General features: G+C 43.5%; 1 protein-coding gene across 30 annotated transcripts in view; it reads left to right on the top strand.

Annotated features, from left to right (window-relative positions):
- Positions 1 to 21: 21 nt before the first annotated feature.
- REC114 (REC114 meiotic recombination protein) overlaps positions 22 to 22,389 on the top strand; it is a 31,254-nt gene continuing 8,886 nt past the window's right edge. For 2 of the 30 annotated variants that reach the window (XM_081022082.1, XM_081022056.1), the window contains exons 1-2: positions 603 to 798; positions 21,333 to 21,361. In XM_081022082.1, the coding sequence (XP_080878208.1) occupies positions 706 to 798; positions 21,333 to 21,361 (122 nt within the window). In that variant the 5' untranslated portion in view covers positions 603 to 705. The other 28 variants (XM_081022060.1, XM_081022059.1, XM_081022077.1 and 25 more) reach the window with 28 other exon arrangements.

The raw sequence follows: 22,389 nt of genomic DNA, 5'->3' as shown, positions 1-22,389 counted from the left end.
CTTGCGTGAAATCTTTGAGCGTTTCCGCCCCCACGTCCCTTCATGGTGGTTGATTAGGGAGCTCCGTGGGTTTTTGTTAATAACGGGGAGAAGCGGGGATCCAGTCTTGTTTCTCATAAGGAGAGGTTTTTATTGTTTGGGGTGTATTTTTTTTTCCTCTAGGGAAGGGGTTGGTGCAAACTAAAACCTTACTTGAAACATGCAGGCGTTTCAGCTTTAAAAGTTAGAGCGCTGGAGCACGTGGCAAAAAAAGAAAGAAAATACGCTGAGGCTTATTAGCAAAGAAAATTAATGTAAACTTCTGTGCAGTGTGATTGCCACTTCCCCTTTTTAGATTTCAATTAAATTCCCTTAATATATTTTACGATTTTTAAAAAGCCTACTTTTTGAACTAGGCATTGTTCTAGGAGCGAGGTGGGTCTCAATCCTGCATCTTAAGCGCACCTCTTTATCCTTGCTTTTGCTACTGGAGATGTGTATTTTAGGAGCCCGCTTTATTTTTCTGTGTTAAATCATTTGCAACATGGGGGCTTCTTTTGTCGTTGGATCCCACCTGGGACCTTATCGTTAAGGGTGGGTAACTAATAAACATAAAGGTCAGCTTTTTATTATTATTAACAACAATTATATTATTTGCCACTTTTTATTTAGAGGTTGTAAGGCTGCTGAAGTATTTTGGGGCTTCATGATGTCTTTTGGGGGGAAATGCTGTACCTACAGGGGTACACGAAAGGGTTTCAAAAGGATATATGGCAGAATTTAGGCTGGATAACCTTCCAATTAACCTGCCAAGAAGAGGTACACCATTAAGTCTAAACTTTCAAAAGGAGTATATGGTTATTTTAAGTTTGGGAAACACTGCATTAGCAACAACAACAACAAATTTGTACCACACCCATCTGACTGGGTTGCCATAGTAAGGCAGGTATTCAGCCACAGCCCCTAAAATCTCAGGAATTAAAAATGCCCCAGGAATACTTTGTGGATTGATTAAAAATATAAAATGAAAACAGGCGATACTTCTCTATATGTTCAAAATGCAGTAACATAGAATAAAAAGGAAACTAGGCTTGAGAGCCTCATGTGGAGTAGCAGAATGTTTATTTAAAATATTTTTTTAAAGCTCTTCAATGGGTTCCAGAGTTGTGTTTAATAGATTTCTAGATAAAAATATTAGAGTATTTGTAGTCCACCAAGGGGTTTTACATTCTTCAAGTAAGAGTGCATATTGGGTGCATTTGGAAGGCATAACTAATACTCTGGAAAGAGAGTTCTTGCCATTTAACAACAATAATGCATTGCTTAGTATTCAGTGCAAGAATTGTGATTATCCTTTTCACACCCCAGTAAACAAATGGTAATAGCCTTTTATATCAAGGTTGTTTGGTGCCATAGTTTATTTTCTTCGGGACTTAGGTGTATATCTAATAACAAGATATGATGATGTGGGCTTTAATCAACAAAAAGTCCACCTTTGATAAAAGAAATCGAGTCTGTAAGGTACTATGAGGCTCATTGTTTGCTGCAAGGGTATCTAACATGGCTGCCCATTGACAGTTTGGGCAGTGGTCTTGAAATATATTGAAGAAAATAAACTTTTAATGGTCATGGGCATTTAGACCACACTAATCAATATAGATGGGATGCGGGTGGCACTGTGGGTTAAACCACTGTCGATCAGAAGGTCGGCGGTTCGAATCCCCGCGACGGGGTGAGCTCCCGTTGCTCGCTCCCTGCTCCTGCCAACCTAGCAGTTCGAAAGCACATCAAAGTGCTAGTAGATAAATAGGTACCGCTACGGTGGGAAGGTAAACGGTGTTTCCGTGCGGTGCTCTGGTTTGCCAGAAGCGGCTTAGTCATGCTGGCCACATGACCCGGAAGCTGTACGCTGGCTCCCTTGGCCAATAAAGCAAGATGAGCGCCGCAACCCCAGAGTCGGTCACGACTGGACCTAATGGTCAGGGGTCCCTTTACCCTTTACCTTTAATCGATATAGAAATCACAAGGAGTCTGTTTGTTTTCTGCTTTATCTCAATGGTCCTGGTGGAAGATTGAGAACATGCTGTGAAGCGGGGGAAATTCTGTATTTTTCCTGAAGGATTTTTTCCTCTACATAGTGAATAGAAAGAATAGTAACTGCAGAATTAGCTGAATTAGTATTACAGTTAAGTCATTAATATTATTACAGTTAAGTCATTAATCAAACACAGTCACAAAGTGATTTATCCAAAAATATTTGCCATTTGAATTAGTATGATTTTTTGGTACCTTCCCCTTTGAATTACCCACAAGATGGCAGTGCTTACCTAGAAGTTCTTGTCTTACCATGTTCCCTCAATATTATGAGATGCTTTTCTGTAATTTCTGAGCTGTTTCTAGTTACATATTGTTCCTACATTATTATATCCAAATACCATTTCATAGAGAAATAACACTAGTAGTGTTGCTTATTAGACTTGGATTCTTGAAGCAAGTCAACACAGTCTTTGCTGACTTCACTGCACTGCCACAAGATAGATTAAGTGATGAGCCCTCACCCGTGTTTGATGGTATTTGAATGGATTTTCATCTGCTTGTATTCAAGCTATCTCCCAGCTTGTTTCTTTGCCTAAAGGTCAGGAGTATACCAAGGAGCCTAACGGGCTCCATAAAGTGGGAGATGGTGCTCAACAACCTGAGCCATTTGGATGTCCCAGAGGTCAGCCACATCTTAGACAGGAGCACCAGTTATATCAGCCAGAAAATCCCCCAGAACTGTTTGGAAACCCATTGGATCCATCCACCTCTGAGGGTAACCACCCTAATAGTGCTTTTTTGTAAGAAAAAAAGGTATCATTACCATGAAGTTCTTGTAGTAAGTGTCACATTTTAAACATATCCTGCAATGTACCGTATTTTTCGCTCTATAACACGCACCCGACCATAACACGCACATAGTTTTTAGAGGAGGAAAATCTGTAGGCATGCCACCCGTAGGCATTTCCTCCATAACACGCACAGACATTTCCCCTTACTTTCTAGGAGGAAAAAAGTGAGTGTTATGGTGCAAAAAATACGGTACTTCGTCTTTAGATAGCTTCCTGCTTTTTGTATCAACTGCAGAATGTCGTTCATGTAGCGACCACGATTCCACATATTGGGTAGGGTTGAACTGAGTAAGGGAGAGTCCTACCATCCTGATGAACATCCATGAATAAATTGTCCTTATAAGCAGAGACGATGAAAGTTACTATAAGATTTACCTGAGAGAATCCTCTTTCATATTCACTCAAAGAAATTTGCTTTACTCAGTTTGTCCTTGACTTAGACACAGACTTTCTGCAATATTATTATTATTATTATTATTGGTTAAAGAGGAACATTTTTGCCTGGCTCCTAAAAGTGTATAATGAAGGCTTCAGTCAAACCTCCCTGGGGGTGAGCATTCCACAAACGGGGAGCCACTGCAGAAATGGCCTGTTTCATGCTGCCACCCTCCGGACCTGTTGTGGAAGGAGGCACACAAAGAATGAAATGCAAAAACTGTTTTGCTGCTTTTTCATTAATGTATGTCTTACCTAGTCTTAAACATTTTTTCCTGGAGTGTACGTATAAAAAAGGCAAGAAAGAGCCAACAAGATGTATTAAATTAAGCAAGGCATGAAGAAAGTGGATGGAGATTTTTTTTACCAGTTGCGGGAAACCTCAGGAGGGGAGATCACTCTTCTGCTTGGTCCTGCCTGCACGTTTTCTACAAGTGTCTGAGAACAGGATGGGTGTTGCGTTAGATGGCCCATTGGCCTGATCCAGTAGATGCTTCTTATATCCATGCCCAGACTACATCCCCATGCACACAGGCCAGATGTTGTACTGTCCCACCACACTGCTCCTTGTTCTGGCTTGTTACAAGGCAGCTTCCTATCTTAAAGACGATGGGCTTGGGACTTTCACTTCCTTTCAAACTTCATTATTGCAGAAACAAAGTTGATGAGAAAAATACAGAGATTTTATTCTGAATAATAATAAGATTGAGATGAGCCAGATGTATTGAAGCAAAATAGGGTTGTGCCAATCACTGAGCAGTCCCACTTCCCCCCAATCATTCTAAATACCCTTGTGATGAGAAGTTCTCAATCTGGACAAGGTTTATAACAAGGAAAAGAAACACAATGCTCTCAAGCTCACTTCCCTCCATTAGGGAAAATAGGGTTCTTCAGCCAAAATCTAGTAAGATCATTTAAATAATATTAAATAATTTAGTAAAAAGGAGAAAAATTGCTCTTGGGAATGGGAAGATTGAAGCTCTATAAATCAAAGAGGAATGTCTGGCAAAGGTCAGCATCTTATTAGCAAGGGGTGGGGGAATGAACATAAACGCATGAGAAGAGTACAAGCATCATGACAAAACCAACTCAGATACCTATGCCAATGAAAGTTAGTATTCCAGATAAAAAGCAATTGGAAACTAGATGTGACAAACATATGACCTAACAAGGTGCAACTGCAGGAAAGAAATGGCTTTTCTACTGAACTTTATCAGGAAGTATGTACACAATAAGAGCAAACACACATGATGGGGAAGGCCTTGTGGAATAGAGAGAGAGGCATTGGAGCCCCTTATTTTATGAGGCAGTCTTAAAGTTAGTGGTCTCTGTATCTTATACTGACTTTTACACGTGCAATCTAGAATTTATCAAGAGGCCCATCTCACTACAGGGAATGGGGGAACCAAAAATGCTTCCACTCCAGATCCTTTCCCCAGTTCTCAGGCTTGAGTAAACTTCTTCAGGACGCTTTTAGCCAATGTGGATACAGTGGTACCTCGGATTACATATGCTTCAGGTTACAGACTCCGCTAACCCAGAAATATTGCTTCAGGTTAAGAACTTTGCTTCAGGATGAGAACAGAAATCGTGCTCCGGCGGCGCGGCGGTAGCAGGAGGCCCCATTAGCTAAAGTGGTGCTTTAGGTTAAGAACAGTTTCAGGTTAAGTACGGACCTCCGGAATGAATTAAGTACTTAACCCAAGGTACCACTATACTTCCTTTTCATTCTTTTAGCCTACTGTACTTTTTGCTCCATAAGATAAACTACTGGTATATCAGAATAATATTTCAACCATGTAAAGTGAACAGCACTCAACAGTGGCATTGAGAACCATCACCACTGTCATTAACAAATGAAGAGAGACTTTAAGGTTCGAGTACTCTTCTGGTCTTCTGTGAACCCCAAGAACTCATCATTGCTAGAGTCAGAATTTATGAAGCTCAGTTGCTCACAATCACTGACATTACTTTCTTCGCTATCTTCATATAAGATACCATCTTCGTTTCCATCCAAAGCATTGCTAATGCCACATTTTTTTTAATGACTGGACAATGATTTCCTCCTCCTCCGAGTGCCATGATGTTTTCACCCATTCACAAACTTGAGTGATAGTGGGCCTCTTCATTTGTCCAGTAGGTGTCAGATCATGATTACCAGCAGCCATCCATTTGTTTCATTTTTCTCGCACAAAGACCTTAAATGGCTTGTTGATGGAAATGTCGAGAGGTTGAAACTGGTTGGTAAGACCTCCAGGAATTACAGCTAGGTGAGTCTTCACTTCTTTAAAGCACTTTTTTGTAGTTTCGCTAATATGTGCTCTAAAGTGGTCAAGTACCATCATCATCATCCTTTTTATTCGACCGTCAGTCAGAAAAAAGTACATTTTGTCAATACACAGTTAAAAACATCCAGGAAAATTTTAAAACTTAGCCAACACTAAAATGGGCTAAACAGATAGCCCCATATCAATACAGTCAATTATAGTCTTGCGACGCTTAAAAGCTAAGAAGAGAAATTTGGCCACCAAGGAGGGTATAGCTCTAGTGGCGTTATTCAGCAAGTGTAAAACCTGGTTTTCTCCGGGTAGGAAGCTGAATTGACATAGGAGTGGGTCTATAAAATTTTGTCTAAGCTCTGCATAAGAAGGGCAAGTCAAGAGAATGTGTTCGGTGGACTCAACCACACCCATGGCACAATGACAGGTTCTCTGGGCGTATGGTACTCCCCTGTACCTTCCCCACAATATTGCAGAGTCAAGGACATTTAATCTAGCCGCTGTAAGAAGTCTATGGTATTCCACATAGTGGATTTCTGCAAGGTAGGGGGCTGGTATGGTCCGATAAATCTGGTCCCCTAGGAACATCCCTGGTTTTACCTGGGCTATGTCCCCTTGTCTGGCAATGTCACTCAGTCTCCGGGAGATCACAGCTCTAGCTTGATTGTACGTCATAGACTCAAAGTAAAGGTGAGACAATCCGCAGGATTGAACCTCGTTAATGACCTCCCTTTCCCACGATGATTGGAAGTCGTCCCTCAATATCAAGGGGGCAATACCCACTGGTTTAAAACAAAGCTTGAGCCATAGCCAGAGCTTCGTCTTCAAGGCCACATACTGTAGAGCTTGCCAGCCGATCTCTAATCTCATAACCGCACCCGCTACTGAGGGGGGAATCCTAAGGATGGCTCTAAGGAATCGCGTTTGGATAGAGTCCAGTTTCAAAAAATCCCTACGGGAGCCTAAAGAGATGCCCACCAAAAGAAGGGGGAGGACTTTCATTTGAAAGAGTCTCAAAGCTATCTTCACTGATTGAGCCTGATTCTTAGCATATAGAGATCTAATCTGGATGACTGCTTTAGATGCGTTAGTTGTTATATAGTCTCTATGGGCCAGAAAAGACCTATTTGACCGTATTACTTGTCCCAGATATTTAAAGCAGTTAACCTGCTCTAGGGGGATCCCGTTCATCGACCATCGATGGATTCTCGGTTGGGCAGAGAAGACCATGATCTTGGTGTTAGCATAGTTGGGTTGGAGCTCATGCTGATCACAGTATTCATGTAGAGCTTGCAACATTCTCCTCAGTCCAATAGGGGATCTGGCAAGAAGTGCGGCATCATCCGCATACAGAAGAACGTTCAGAGATCGGCCTGCTAATTTGGGGGGGTGGAAAGCATCATTGGCCATGTGAGTCACCAGTGAGTTAATGTAAAAATTAACCAATGCTGGGGCCAATAGACAACCCTGTCTTACCCCTCTAGTGGTGGTAACCGGGTTGGAGACTAGGCCTTTATTGTCTAGCCTGATTCTCAGAAGGGTGTTTGTATGGAGGCTGATAATCAGATGAAGGAGACGACGATCGATCTTTGTAGCGGCCAGTTTTATCCATAGCTGCTTTCTAGAGATTCGATCAAATGCCTGCTTAAGGTCAATAAAAGCCACATGAAGAACCTTTGGGGCTTTGCCTGCATACTTTTCCGCCAGGTGATTCAAGGTTAATATTTGGTCTGTGGTAGATCTTCCAGGGCGAAAGCCCGCCTGTTCATCGGCAATGATATTGTCGTCCTCCATCCATTTCGATAGTTTGTTCAGCAGGTATCCTGAGTAAATCTTCCCAATGACATTTAGCAAGCTGATTGGCCTAAAGTTGCTCGGCTCTGTACGTGGTCCTTTCTTATGTATTAATACAATCAACGCAGAGCTCCAGCTTGAGGGAAATTTTGCTGTTTTGTTTATATGCGTGTAAAGTACTGCTAAAAGTGGGATCCACCAATCTTTATTTGCTTTGATGACATCAATGGATATAAGGTCATCACCGGGGGCCTTGCCTGCTTTAAATCGATCTATGAGAGTTTCAACTTCAGGGCATGTAACTGGGTCCCAATCGGGCAGTGCTTCCGGCTCCACCGTATCTCCGCAGGCATCATGAGCTGCATACAGATCGGCGAAGTATCTTTCCCAAGTGTCCGCTGAGATGTGGGGTTCTGTTCTTGCAAGCGGCCTACCCAGGTATCTGGAAATTAACTGCCAAAAAGAGGCTGGATTTCTGTTCTCTGCAGCTATCAAAAGGTTGTTCCAATTGTTTCTTTCTGCCTCGAGCTTCTTTTCCTTTAGTAGGGCTTTATAACTTCTCCTGAGGGTGATAAGACGGTTATTTGGCATGGGGTCATTTGATGCTCTGTATGCCAACCATTCATTATACAGATGATTCTTGAAGTTTTTGCATTCCTCATCGAACCATTTTTTGTGGAAAAACTGTTTACCATGCTTTGTGGGGGACCGAGCTAGTGTTGGTTTTAGAAGTTCTACTAAATCGTCATACATTGGTAGAGGCTCATCCGCCTGCATAAGGGAAGCCCTTTTTATTTGGAGCTGATCAGACCAGAGAAGTTCGTTCAGCTGCTGGGCCGAGTTGGAGGTCCATTTAAGGGCTGTAGGTCTTATCTCCAGATGGTCATTTGATAGGTGCACAAAGGAGTGCCTATCAAGTTCGTCAGCCAGAGTCAAGGAAATTTCTAGAGGGAAGTGATCACTCTCCAATCTTGAAGCCACCTTAAAGCTGGATATTTTTGGGGTAAGGTCAGGAGATATCCATACAAAATCAATAGTGGATGCACGTGAACCTGACCAATAGGTGAATTCGGCAGGGTAGTCCGAGCTGATTGCCCCATTTAGCAGAAGGAAATTGAGGGCCAGCAAGGTTTGCCTGCATTTGAAACCTGCGTAAGTGGCTATGTTATCTTTGAATTTCCTTGGTAAAAGATCTGTAGTCATAAGAGGTGAAGAAGGGTACTTGCTAAATTTAGAGAATAAGATTTGGTCAGTGTGTGACAGGCGTCCATTAAAATCTCCCGCCAACAGAAAAGTGGCTTCGGGGTATTTATCAAAAAGCGTTTCCAATGTCACTTGGATTTCCTGCCATCTCAGATCAACCAAATTTCTCTTATAAATTGGACATAAGTAGATATTGATCACTACTATCCTTTCCTCTGCTGTTTGCAACTTTATAATCAGCATGAGTGACGACTGGATGTCAATTTTTTCGGCCTGAAGATTTATGGCTAAGGAAACAAGAGTAGCCAAGCCTCCTTGCGGTCTACCATGTGATAACGAGTTCTGCGTGGCATTCAGGTAGAAGCCCTTGTATCCTGTTAGATAGAAGTCCTCACAGGCCCATGACTCTTGGAATAGGAGGATGTGGCTGCCATTTATATAAGCAACAAATGATGGATCTGTCAGTTTGGATTTAATACCAGCCACATTCCATGATAGTAGTGTAAGAGGCCGCTTTGTGTTTCCCTCAAGTCATGATTTCTCTTGCGTGGTTAATCCTGGAGAATCCAAATGGGGGTGCACGCTGCGTGAAGGGGCAGTAGGGTGAAAAAAGGCAGTGATTTTTGATTGTTTGCACTTCAGGTTCAGGTTGTCACATGTCACAGGAGCAGCCAGTGGCTGGGGCGAATTTACAGATCGCTGTAAGAGAAAATCTTGATACGAGGGGGTGTTACTAACCGACAAGTCCATAGACTCGTCGTTTGCCGTATGCTCTGTAGTTGCAGGAGTCGTGCCTTGAGGATCGAGGCTTGTTGATGGGAAAGCACTATGTAAGACAGAAGAAATACATCCTTTTCGGTTAGCTTCCAGTAGCTTGTTTAGCCTTGCCACTGCCTCAGTGTTTGTCCAAAGGGCTACTGGATCCCCCAGTGTCTCTTGCATCGTCATGGTATCAGCACAAGGAATGCAGCCATTTTGAGGATTGGAGATCATTTTCGCTGCAGGGGGGTCCACATAGGCTTGTGTCTGCCAATCTTTAGAAGCATCTATAGTGGCCAAAGCTGGACCCGTCAAAGCTCTACCCCTTAAGGCAGTCCCTTCTTGCCGGTGGGATGGTCGGCTAGTAAATCGTGGGGAGGGGTTCATAGGAAGGGTCCGTTGCTGCGAATTCCGGTCCTCAGTCCTCCTTGTAGGCCGGCTAACCAAATTTGCTGAATTTGGGATTTTCCCAATAATGCCCCTACAATGGTTAAAGAAGCATCTTTATGGAAAGATTCCAAACCAGTTGAGACGATTTTGAAGTTTGCTCAAAAGTGCAGGAAGCCTGGGAGAGTTGAACTTGAGCAACAAGCGCTTAAATTTTGGAGTCTCTGGCAGCCATTCTAATGATAGGAGACCATCCTGGGCCAAGTAAGACCTGGTCAACATTCGCAATGAGATCACAGCAGCTTTATGATTTCTCCAGGCATAATACGGGAAGCAGGAGTGAGCGATGTTCAAGCATATATTGTTAGGGGTGAGTTGGAGGTTTACTAGCTGCTGCCCCCTACTTAGGCTCTGTGCCTCATAATTGTCAGGTCCCTGATGATTTAATGGCGGGTTCAAAATTGAGACAGGGGTTTTGGTGAAGGCATTTAGTTTTCCCTCTAACATATTGATGGAAGCTGATAGCACCTTTATTTCGTCAGCCGAGTGAAGGCAATATTTCTGCAAAGTCCTCAGCTCCGCTGATTGTACTATATCACATAAAGATTTACGATGAGGGTCGGGGTAGGGAGAGAGGCCATCTGGGCTGGAGGTCATATCCAACAGCGATTTGTCTCCTGACAAGGGAGTATTTAAAGTCGTTGCGGGATCATGTGGACAGTCTATCTGCTTGGAGGTGTTTAAAAGGTTGTTTGGAGTCATTGCAGGATCATGTAGGCAATCTAACTGCTTGGAAGTAACAGGTGAAGGAGGCACAAGATTGCAGAAAAACTCCTCCAATGATGAGATAGAAGGCTCTAAGATCTTAGGTGGTGAATCCAGCCCAGTAGGCTTCGAAACCTTAGACCTAGGTTCTGAGGCATTAAAGGAACAGTCTTCCACAGAAGAGGTACGGCCACGTTTTAGATTCGTCATGCTAAACCCCTTGAGCGGCTCGGTTATCTAAGAGTCCTTCAAAGGCCAAGCAAGAGCTGGTGGAAGGCCAGGGAAGCGCGGCCGGTGGCTGCCCAAGTTACAGCTAATCAGGTTGTTAGTGAAGCTCATTAAGGAGATTTATGGCGCTGGCTTTGCAAGCTTCCACAGGGTGAGCTCCTGGCGTTATCATCAAAACATTATCGTGCCAACTTTCAGAGAAAAATAGGGGTGGAGTAACTTACAGCATGAACTGGAAAGGGGAGCTCCGGCAAGCGCGTCTTACTTCATCAGCATTATCCGCTGCATTCAAGTGGTCAAGTACTAATAAGGCAGGTTTTTTCAGAAGCTCTCCAGGACGTTTGGACCACACTTTTTCAAGCCATACTCTCATTCCATTTTCATCCATCCATCCTTTCACTGAACATGTACAACAATTCCTCTTGGAATCACTTCTTTTGGAAATGTTTTCCTTTTGAAAATTAACATGGGTGGCAATTTGGTGCCGTCTGCACAGCAAGACAACACAGCTGTGTAATGGGTTTTCTCATGTCCGGAGATTTTCATGGTGATAGTTTTGGCACCTTTCAGATCAACAGTCCTACTAGATGGCATATCAAAGGATAGCATGTAGCAAATGGTCAGGCTAGTCAAATGACCACACAGCAACAGAAAAATAAAGCAAGAAAGTTTTAATTGTTTGCCAGCAGCAAGGAATGGCACGGAGGAATAAGTTCCGAAGTCCGGCCCTCCCCAACAGGGGAGGCTTCCCTTTATACATTCTTGAATCAGGTCTTTATTCAATCAAATTACATATACTCTGATAGATACAATAGGTTCTGCCTAGAGACAGGGCATGAGGAGTAGGACATTACCGTTCCATGTCCTTGTTTGGTAATCCTTATCAGCCTGTCTCTGGGTAGTGGGTGTCTGAGTGTATTTACTGGATATGGAGGCCTGGCCTAGATCAACAAAATAGCTTCCTTGCTTAACATTTTAACTCTCAAAATGGCTTCACTGAGCACGTTGCTACAATGCCTTTCCCTGTCAATTTCCCAGAATACATAATTGAATAGGGCTATTACTTTATTTATTGAATTTGTTAATTGCTTTTTTGCCACAGAAACCTGCGACTTAAAATTATTTTAAGCAGATAAACCCTCTTCACCCAAAGCTTGAAGACTAGGATTCCACCCAGTGTCTTAACGGCCAAAAGTTGTGATATTTTGCTATAGGGAAGGCAAAACCTCTAGACTGGCCAATTTGTCTACAAGCAAATACCTTCCTGGCTCCAAATACAACAAGCATAGCAAGATCAGGAGGCACAAAGAAAAACTGGTTAGACAGAATAAAACCTGTCTTCCTCTTCTCTGGAAGATTCAAGCTGGGGAGGTGGTCTCCACCATTCCTCCTCTGTCCAGTCCTTGACAATACTAGTCTGTCATTCCTTGGATGCAGTATGTCAGGTGAAACAACCAATCACTTTCTCATGATAATTTCCACCATGTCTAACATCTTGGGTAGTTATAATGAAGCACGTAAAAGTAAAGTGGTACCCACTTAGAGTGAAACAAGGATCAGACAGACACAGCTTGTGGAGAAAAAGGTGAGGTTTTATTGCTGAGCAATAAGGACCCAGTTGGAATCTTTTCCAAAAGGACTGGGACCCAGAGAGATACAGGTCCTGAGGTTATATACCTGAGCAAATCACAGATCATGAGACAATCATGAAACAGTCACGAACGCCAGCGAAAAATAGCCAATTAGCGTGCTTCTTGCCATGCTGCTGATCTTACGCAGTTTTACTCCTAACTTCTGCTTTCCATTGTGTGTACAATGATGCACAATGATGTACAGTCTGACCTTTTCCCTACTTCTGACAGAACAGGGAAATAAGGCTTAGGGAGGGAATCTCCTGGTGCTACCTCCCCCTTACGCATCTGCTCTGTAGGGATTTTTGTGGTTAGGCCCTTCCTGTTTTGTGGACCATTTTAGCCTGTAGTTGAGGAGGATATTTGTACCAGCGCCTTGTGATTCATGGCTTCCCCTTTCCTATAGGGTACAGGATGTTACTAGGTGAAAGGTTGGTTCTGGACTTGCGGTTCCAAGCAGTTTGCAGTTAGCTAAGGCAAAAAGCTTTCTTGATTCAAAATGGATTATAAAAATACTGTAAGCCCTGATTATGTGTGAGCATATGTGGATATATTGATTACTGATAACTGATTATATGAATAGCATAAGGGTGGCCCCCCTTTCCTTGCTTTATTCCCCCCTTTTCAAGCTCAGAGAGAAGATTCATCTGACTCCTGAGCTTGAATACCACTCTGGATGTCAGAATAAACCACTGTTTCCTGCAGAGGGACCTGTTCCTGCAGGAGAACTGGTTCCCGACGCATTCGCTCGTAACCATGGTCTTCCTGGTCCTCCTCTGGCACCGGGGGCAGAGCTCGATATATTGCCAGAATCTGGGGGTCAGTAAGATGCTTAATATTGCGGCTTATCATTCCTCTAAGCAAGGACAGACAGCAAGGGATTACAGAAAGAAGCAACAGAAAAATAAATCCTCCTATGGCTAAGGCAGTCAGAAGGCTATGCACCCACCCTTCTCCTGGGATCCACGACCACATCTCCCAGGGATTCTGAGTGGGTGTGTTGTCACCTACAAGAGCCTGTAGCTTTTGCAATTCGTCCTCGATTGTCTTGTTAAGGGTCATGAATTTAACATGGCATTGACCTTTTGGGACAATTTTGCAAAAACCGCCAGAGCGTGCAAGGAGGTAGTCAAGAACTAATCTATGGGTCATTGTTAATTGGTTCAAATCCTCAACCTCTGCCTGTAGGGAGTGCAAGACACGAGTGGTAGCATTGATAGTTTTCTCCAGCCTGCATGTGAGAGCAAACAGCGCCACTCGGTTTTGTTCAGAAACTACTCCTGGGTATATGCCCATTGAGAGGAAGCCTATAAATCCTCCCCCAACGCTCCCCACAGAATTTGACAGAAAAATTTCATCTTCACAGTGCTCGCCTAGGGCTGCCCTTTTCCGTCTGCTTCCGAGGTGGGGAACCTGGTGATTAACCTCCACCATTACCGGAAAGGTGAAAGCGCCTACGCCTACACACTGGTAATTTCCTGGATGGAAATTGGTTGCCAATCCATCATATAAAAACCAAAGGTTAGGATCCTTGATCATCCAGCCAGAACATATGGATCCTTGTCCAGTGAAATTAACCAAATACTGAGGGAAGTATGGGTACAAATCTGAAGAGGTAGTATTGCCCAGGTAGGAGGCATTGTAGGAACCCCAAAGCCAAAATTTATCAGTGCATTGGGTATAGTTTCCCAGCCATCCTTTGTCAATGTGGTACTTAACTTGGGGCCAATACTTCCATTTGGAATTCCATACTCCAGTGGAATGACAACAAAAACATAGGCCTTTTGTGGTTTTGGTGTATCGTATGTATCGGTAGGGGGTGTCATTCATTTCGGAAGGTGGGGCTGCAAAGAGGCCACTTTGATTGTACAGTAGGCTTTCCAAAACAACATCAGGATCCTTGATCAAACCTGGTATGAGGGACATGTCAGCTACCTTCCTTGGGTGTTCATAATATAAGGTATGAATGAATGAATGAATGAATGAATTTATTAATACGGTCACAGACCAGCATCAACACACACAATATCACAGATCACAAAATATATATATATATCAGAAATACAGAGGACAATATGAATATAACAAGGATTTAAATATAAAAAATTAAAATTAATTATTAGCGTGCCCCCTGTAATTAACATTTAGGGGTTTGGTCATTATGGGATACCACTTGCTTCCTGCGATTAATTGCAGACGCACAGAATTTGGCTACATTTAATGTAGTCTTGGGATTCTTGTCCTCTAGCAGTAGTTTTAAACTATGGTGTTCCGATTCTTTCCTGGACTTTTGCAAAACAGGTGTAATAAAAGTCAAACGTATATCCTCATAAAGACGACAGTGTAATAGTACATGTGAAGCAGTTTCAACTTCCAACGAGCCACAAGGGCAGACCCGTGCTGTGTATGGTTTACCCTCAAATCTGCCCCATAATATAAGGTAGCATTTCCCCCATATAGTTGGAACGTGTTCAGCATGATTTATAAAGGCATTACCCACTACTGTTGGGCCTCTCTGGACCCACAAGCAAATCAAGATTAATAGGAGTTTCATTCTCATTTTCCCTTTGTGGGCCTTCGGGGTTGAACCTTATCAGTTCTGGCTCCGGGTTGGTGTCTTCACTGTAATCCTTCTTGTATATGCAGAAGAGAATTATCAGGACCAGAAGGAGTGAGGTTGGAAGAATTATATAAGGTAGCAGGTACTAGAACATACCTTACGCGAGATATAGCCTCCCGCTTGTCTGCACCCAGTGGACTTATCAGTGGTCCCCGGGTTCTGGTCGGGCTGGAGAGGTCAACTCACACTGTATACACTCTGCAACTGCTACCTGGAAGGGACCTGTGGGTGGTGGAGGGAAAAAGGCTACAGTGACCAGTATGGCGCGGGGAAATGCCCCTTGGGGAGGTGGGTAGGAGAAGCTGTGTATGGCTCTCCTGGGTTCCCCTGGCATGTACTCCTCCCCCTGTATGTGTCACTATTGTCTTGGACCTGCTTGTGCCCAATCTGGTATGTAGAATTCACAGAAAAAGAAAGGTATGTAGTAACCGTATGTAGTCAACCAATCCACCCACTTATCAAGAATGTCCCACCTCCTATCTGCCCTTGTTACTGTTATTTGTACTAGGGGTTTATATGCAAAATCTGGCTGAAATCTGGGATTGACTGATATTTTAACTGGTAGGGTCCTCCCATACGCTGGTGCAGCTCCCAAATCTTCCGGTGTGCGTAGACTCACTAGCTTCCGGGTGCAGTGAGAGCAGACCTGTAGTCCCAATGCCCGTGCTCCTGCCCGCCTCCGGAGGGGCTAGGTGCAAGGGTTCCTGGTGAATTTCAACTTCAGAGGGTCAGACGGGTTCAGCTCACAGTTCCAATGACCCTCAGACCGCTTCAGACGAGAATGATGAATCCACGGGGTTACCTCTGCTACCTTGACCGCTGTGGTTGTGGACAGCAGGACCGTGTAGGGGCCTCTCCACCGGGGTGCCAAGGGGTCGCTTTTCCACTCTTTCACCCAAACCTGGTCTCCCGGGCGGAAAGGATGGACTGGTTCGGCCAGGCTGATCGGCGTACGCTCGAGACACCACCTGTTTAAATAAAGACAAATACGAGAAAGAGCCTGGATTTGCTCTGCGGTTATCTGCCCCCCCCCACTTGTGTTAAGTCTGCTGTAATTCCTGTGGCTATTGGAGGGGGTCTCCCATACAAAAGTTCAAAAGGGGAAAGTTTCAGTCTTTTTGTGGGTGAACATCTGATCCTGAACAAAACTATAGGCAACAAGTCTACCCATTTACAATGAGTTTCCTGGCACAATTTAGCTAACTGCCTTAAGAGTCTGGTTCATCCTTTCTGTTTTTCCCCAACTTTGAGGTCTATAGGCCGCGTGTAATTTCCATTGTATTCGTAAGGCTTTGCATACACCATCCACTATTGATGCAACGAAAGCTGGGCCATTGTCACTGCCTATACATCTTGGTAGGCCAAACCTTGGGATGATTTCCGTTAGGAGGAGTTTAACGACTTCCTGGGCCTTCTCTGTTCTGGCGGGGTAAATTTCCGGCCAGCCTGTGATTGAACATGTGAAGACTAGCAGAGCTTTATAACCTTTTGCCTTGGGCATCTCTGTGAAGTCCACTATTAAATTCTCCATTGGCATTAAGCCTGTTTGTTGTATTCCTGGCGGAGGCACTGGGCCTTGCTTGGGGTTGTTTTTGGCACACAGAAGGCATGCACGTGACACTGCTTCGACCAGCTGGGATAGCCTAGTTATGTAAAATTGTCTATTCAGGCTTTCCCGCAATGCTGTGGCCCCGTAGTGAGTGGACTCATGATATTGTTTCACTATGTCTCTGCCTAAGGCTTCTGGGACAAAAACTCGCTGGTCTGGTAGGATAAACCATCCATCCTGTGGTGGAATTCTGTACCCCCCTTCTTGTAGTGCCCATTTTGCTTCTACCTCTGTGTAAATGGGCTTCGTTTGCTCTATATCTACTGCTGTTGGAAAAAGAGAAGTGGTTATGGAAGCAGGGGGCGGTGGTAATAGAGCAGCCCATTTCGTAGCTAAATCTGCAAATTGATTTCCGTTTGCGGTTTTTGTGGTTTCTTTGCTGTGGCCTCGGCAATGTATGACAGCAACCTATTTTGGAGCCCACACGGCTTCCAAATTCTCTAATTCTGAGCCATGCTTCAGAGCTTTTCCCTTTGCTCCTATGAGCCCCTTCTCCTTCCACAGGGCACCGTGGGCATGCAAGGTTAAAAAAGCAAACTTTGAGTCTGTGAAAATATTTACGCGGCAGCCTGCTGCCAGCTGAAGAGCTCTGGTAAGAGCCACAAGTTCTGCTTTCTGCGCTGAGGTTGAAACCGGCCGAGCCCGTGCCTCGATGACGTCATTGAGGGTTACCACAGAATATCCAGCCCTTCTTTGCCCCTCCCTTATGAAGCTGCTTCCATCTGTGAAATATTCTACATCAGGATCTTTTAAAGGCTCATCCTGCAAATCTGGACGGCTAGAGTAAATCGCATCCATAACTTGAATGCAATCATGAGGCTCATGGTCCACTGACTCGGGTAGGGGTAGCAATGAGGCGGGATTCAGGGTGTTTACAACTTGCAAGTGTACTTGTGGGTTACCACACAAAAGCCCTTGGTACTTGGCCATGCGCTCGTTGGAAAGCCAATAACTTCCTTTGTATTCCATCAACGTTAAAACAGCATGAGGCACATTCACATAAATTTCCTGTCCAAAGGTAAATTTAAATGCCTTTTTAACCAACAAGGCCGTGGCAGCTACTGCTCTCAGACAAGGTGGCCATCCTTTGGCCACAGCTTCCAGCTGTTCTGACAAATAGGCTACCGGTCTCTTCCAGCTTCCCAATTTCTGAGTCAAGACACCTGCTGCCACCCCTTGTTTTTCATGAACAAAAAGATAGAAAGCTCGATCTGGATTTGGCAAGCGTGGTCTAACGACGAGGTGCCCCACCCAGTTGGGCAAGGCTTTTTGGGTAAAAAAAGGATACCCTACTGGCCTGTGATCCGAGTCACGGCACCAAATGAAGCACATGAAAGTAAAGTGGTACCCACTTATCGAGTGAAACAAGGATCAGACAAACACAGCTTTTGGAGAAAAAGAAGGTGAGGTTTTATTGCTGAGCAATAAGGACCCAGTTGGAATCTTTTCCAAAAGGACTGGGACCCAGAGAGATACAGGTCCTGAGGTTATATACCTGAGCAAATCACAGATCATGAGACAATCATGAAACAGTCACGAACGCCAGCGAAAAATAGCCAATTAGCGTGCTTCTTGCCATGCTCCTGATCTTACGCAGAGTTTTACTCCTAACTTCTGCTTTCCATTGTGTGTACAATGATGCACAATGATGTACAGTCTGACCTTTTCCCTACTTCTGACAGAACAGGGAAATAAGGCTTAGGGAGGCAATCTCCTGGTGCTACCTCCCCCTTACGCATCTGCTCTGTAGGGATTTTTGTGGTTAGGCCCTTCCTGTTTTGTGGACCATTTTAGCCTGTAGTTGAGGGGGATATTTGTACCAGCGCCTTGTGATTCATGGCTTCCCCTTTCCTATAGGGTACAGGATGTTACTAGGTGAAAGGTTGGTTCTGGACTTGCGGTTCCAAGCAGTTTGCAGTTAGCTAAGGCAAAAAGCTTTCTTGATTCAAAATGGATTATAAAAATACTGTAAGCCCTGATTATGTGTGAGCATATGTGGATATATTGATTACTGATAACTGATTATATGAATAGCATAAGGGTGGCCCCCCTTTCCTTGCTTTAATGGTACTCGTCAAAGAGCTTTTTTATTCTTCAAAAGGATTGCTATTTTAAAAAATAAGTTTTTATTAAAGATTTTATCAGGTTACGAAAGTGCATATATGTTGACAGGTTGCTTATGCTGTTCATTGTGTCATCCAAACATACAATGTCTTCTGCATGCATGTCAGTCTCACTGCATGGTTATTCTTGTGACCATCCATTACATTACTCCTGCTACTGAAACATCTGCAATTTTGTCTATTCAATGCATAAACCATGCAATCCTGGTCCTGAAACCATGCACTAGTGGAGGCCAAAAAAAGTGCATATTTTGTGTAATACACCTACTCTAATTATGGTGATATATTTGAATTTGTCCGGGTGCTCCCATGATATCTTCAGACTTTGGGCTCCCACCAGCTTGCAGAATCCCCTTGCTAGCTGGCTCTCAACTTATATACCTGATTGTTGTGAGGGTAAGTTGAAGAGGGGGAGAACCCTTAACTCCTTGGGAGGAATGCTAAAGGCTAACACAAATGAGTACATAGCAGAAAATTAGTAGGCGAGCCCTTACCCCCAACTGAGGTGGCAAATCCTCTATACATAATCTCACTGAATATTATTGTTAATTGCAATGGGATACACTTCTGAGTAAACATGCATAGGATTGGGCACAGATAGGGAAGCTTCGAAAGCAGTGAAGTTGTGGGAAGAGGGCGAAGGAAAGAAAACAAAAGAAGCAAAACCCAGTAATCTCTGGGGACACCAGCGGCATAGCTAGCTGCTAGGGAGCAAGGCAAGCCACCTGTGGGGCAGGGCGCACTACTGAGCATAGCACAGCAGCTTGAGCAGCAGGGCCAGCCCCATGCTGCTTTTTCTGGCTATACAGTACTTGCAGGTGTCCAAGCTAGTGCATCACTTCCAGGGGAGACACCATGGCTCAGATGTGCTACAGGGCCAGCACGTCCCAGTTGCGTCCTTCTTAGCCGCCCTCAGCAGCTGAGTGCACTGTTTGGGGAGTGGCGCACCGTGCTCTGGGGTGTCCTGGACTTGGGCGTCACTTTAGGCTCCGGCATGTTGCCCCCAACGTAAATGCCACCCGATGCGCCCCCCCCAGCTACACGACTGGGTGACACCAAATCATAAACCCATATCCCCATATCCTAAACACATCATATTTCCTCCCTCCTTACCACTCAGGACAGTCCATCCCGGTTTTTCTACCTGCTGTTTCCAATCTTTTCCAATTCATGCCACTAGCAGGAGTGCTGCTTTTACAAGAAATTAGTTCTTTATAACAAAGGTCAAATTACCCTTCTTTAAAAATGGTTAACGATTCCATACTTCCAGATTTTGTATTTGTGATGCCTCATCGACGTTTTATGCAGTATTAAGGCCCTATCTGGAAACAACATAACACTCCCCATGATGCGACACCCCTACATTTACTACAGACAAACCAAAAATTTACATGACTGAAGAAATATTTGAAAGGCGAAAGGCATAGAAATAGAACGTAAATAATCTGTGTTAAGGACAAGAATGAAACAGTTGGGATGTGTTGGGGAAGCTAAGCACTATAAGAAGCGAGGAAATAGAAAGGATTCCAGACTGCTTTTTCCAACGGTTGTTGTGGAAAATCTTAAAAATCAATATCTTAACACCATCCCTTCTGAGTTCTCAACAGTATTGAACCCTCAGACAGAATAGAGGTGTTGCTTTTTGAGGGGACTTCGCTTTGCTCCTTCAAGAGCCTGTCTTGTCAAGCCACTGTTCATATTTTCAGCAGGCTTTTTGACTGGATGCTGGCCCTCATCTCTTAGGCCTCCTCAGCTGAGGAAATTGCACAGGTTCTGTAAATGGATGTTAGTTCAGGCCTGACAAAATATGGGAAACGGCTGGGGTAGGCATCCAAATCACGGGGATTTTTAATTTGGAGGAGGCATATTTTCTAAAGAGTCCCCCCCCCCATGCCTAACCAAGTGCCTCAGTTCCTGACTGCTTTTTTCCTTTCTATGAGGCAGCTCTTCTATAATTATGATTTCTGTTGTTAATCTGTTTTGCCATTATTGTTTTCTAAACCCAGTGAGAAGCCTATTTTTGGACTAAGAAGGCAGCGTACAGCTTTGATCTGACAATAGAATTGTGGTGTGTGTTTGTAAATAATAGTCAAAAATTGAAACCCCCCCACCCCCCATGAGGCAATGCAGTTGCACTTGTGAAATAATTGTTCAAACAAACAGTTGCACTGAAGACCTGCTGTACGTATTTGGGCACGCTGGCGTTGTGCTCTTTTCTTCAAACTGAATTTGGGCCTTGATCCTACAATTTGAACATCGCAAAGGGTATTCACAGAGTTTGGTAGTACCTTGCACAGAATTTCTGCCATGACAGACTTTTGAACAAAATAGGGTGGGAAGAGGAGAGAGAAGTGACTTTCTGGGGGGGGGGGGTGGCTTACATGGACAACAATAACTTTTATTACCTCCTTGTTTGTACTTGAAGTCTCTCAAAATTATAACAAGTTGGCTAAACAAAAATGACGTGACCCTTAACAAGAAAAACATTTGAGAAGGTTTTAAGAGAATTTTAAAGATTGCTGTGGTTACGTAAATTGTTTGTGTTAGAGAACACCAAAATAAAGTTCTGTAATAGTAGCTTGTTGACTTAATACGCATTTCAAAATGATACTTTCATTTCATTTTCTTATAGAAAGTAGCATCAAAAGGAGAGTACGGCAAGTGAGCACTGAGGCATAATTTAATGCAAATCAATCAAGTATAGTTTTCTGTTTTATTCATGCTGTCAAAATATTATACATAAATTTTGTCATGTGCCAGGTGACCTACAGTTAGTTATTAGCTTGCTCATTCTTAGATTAAAAATAGGTGGATTTGACATCTAATGTACAGTAGAACCTAATAGTTCTCTTTCACTAGATGTTTTCCTTTTACTTCTTAACAGCACAGTCCACTATTTCCAAAATTCTCCCATTCAAAATCCTCTTTAATTTTCAATCCATGTATCTCCGAATTTGAACATTTTAAAACAGGAATTTCAAGGCTGATCATCTGGCTTAAGGTATTTCCCCACAGCTGTCTTCATAGCAAACATCCCATTATGTCATAGAAAGGCAGAACATATTTCCTTGAGAACATTGACAAATGAATCTTAGTTGCTGTCCCCTTAAAACAGGCATACTCAAACCAATGTATCCCACTGAATTTTAAAAGTTCACCACTATATGGATAAATCTGCTTTTTCCTGATATTATTCCATCCTGTTCTCATCAATATTTTCCAGTGTTCCAAACTTCAGTTTTAGCTCCACAAACTTCCAGCTTTCCTCAGTTCTGTAATCATTTTATTTCTTTAATCCAAAGGGGATAGGTATCGAAACCTTACAGGCAAATTACAACGTATGTCTCAAACTTTGGGATTGTTGAAATATATGCAAAAAAAATTAGTCAGTTTGAGTTGTGCAACTCAAACTGGGTCTACTAGTCTCAAATTTTTTAAGCAATGTGGACTAAAGCCACTTCTGTGGCCCCTCCAGTATTAGGATGGACAGGCTTCATCGGACCATTGCCTAAATCTTATGATCGTGTTGATTTTGCTAGGTTCCCCCATTTTGTGGTTTCCTCTCAAGTGACTGTAGCCTAGAAGATGGCGACAGGCAGCAGTTACAGCCATGGGTGGGTCAGTTGTTTGTTTGTTTTTTAAAAAATATTTCTTACTGAGTTTTCTAACAACATGTCTTTAACCATTTT

This window comes from Podarcis pityusensis, assembly GCF_964106645.2.
Source record: "Podarcis pityusensis genome assembly, chromosome: 9".
Lineage (NCBI taxonomy): Eukaryota > Metazoa > Chordata > Lepidosauria > Squamata > Lacertidae > Podarcis > Podarcis pityusensis.
This window is presented reverse-complemented; position numbering and strand designations above follow the sequence as displayed.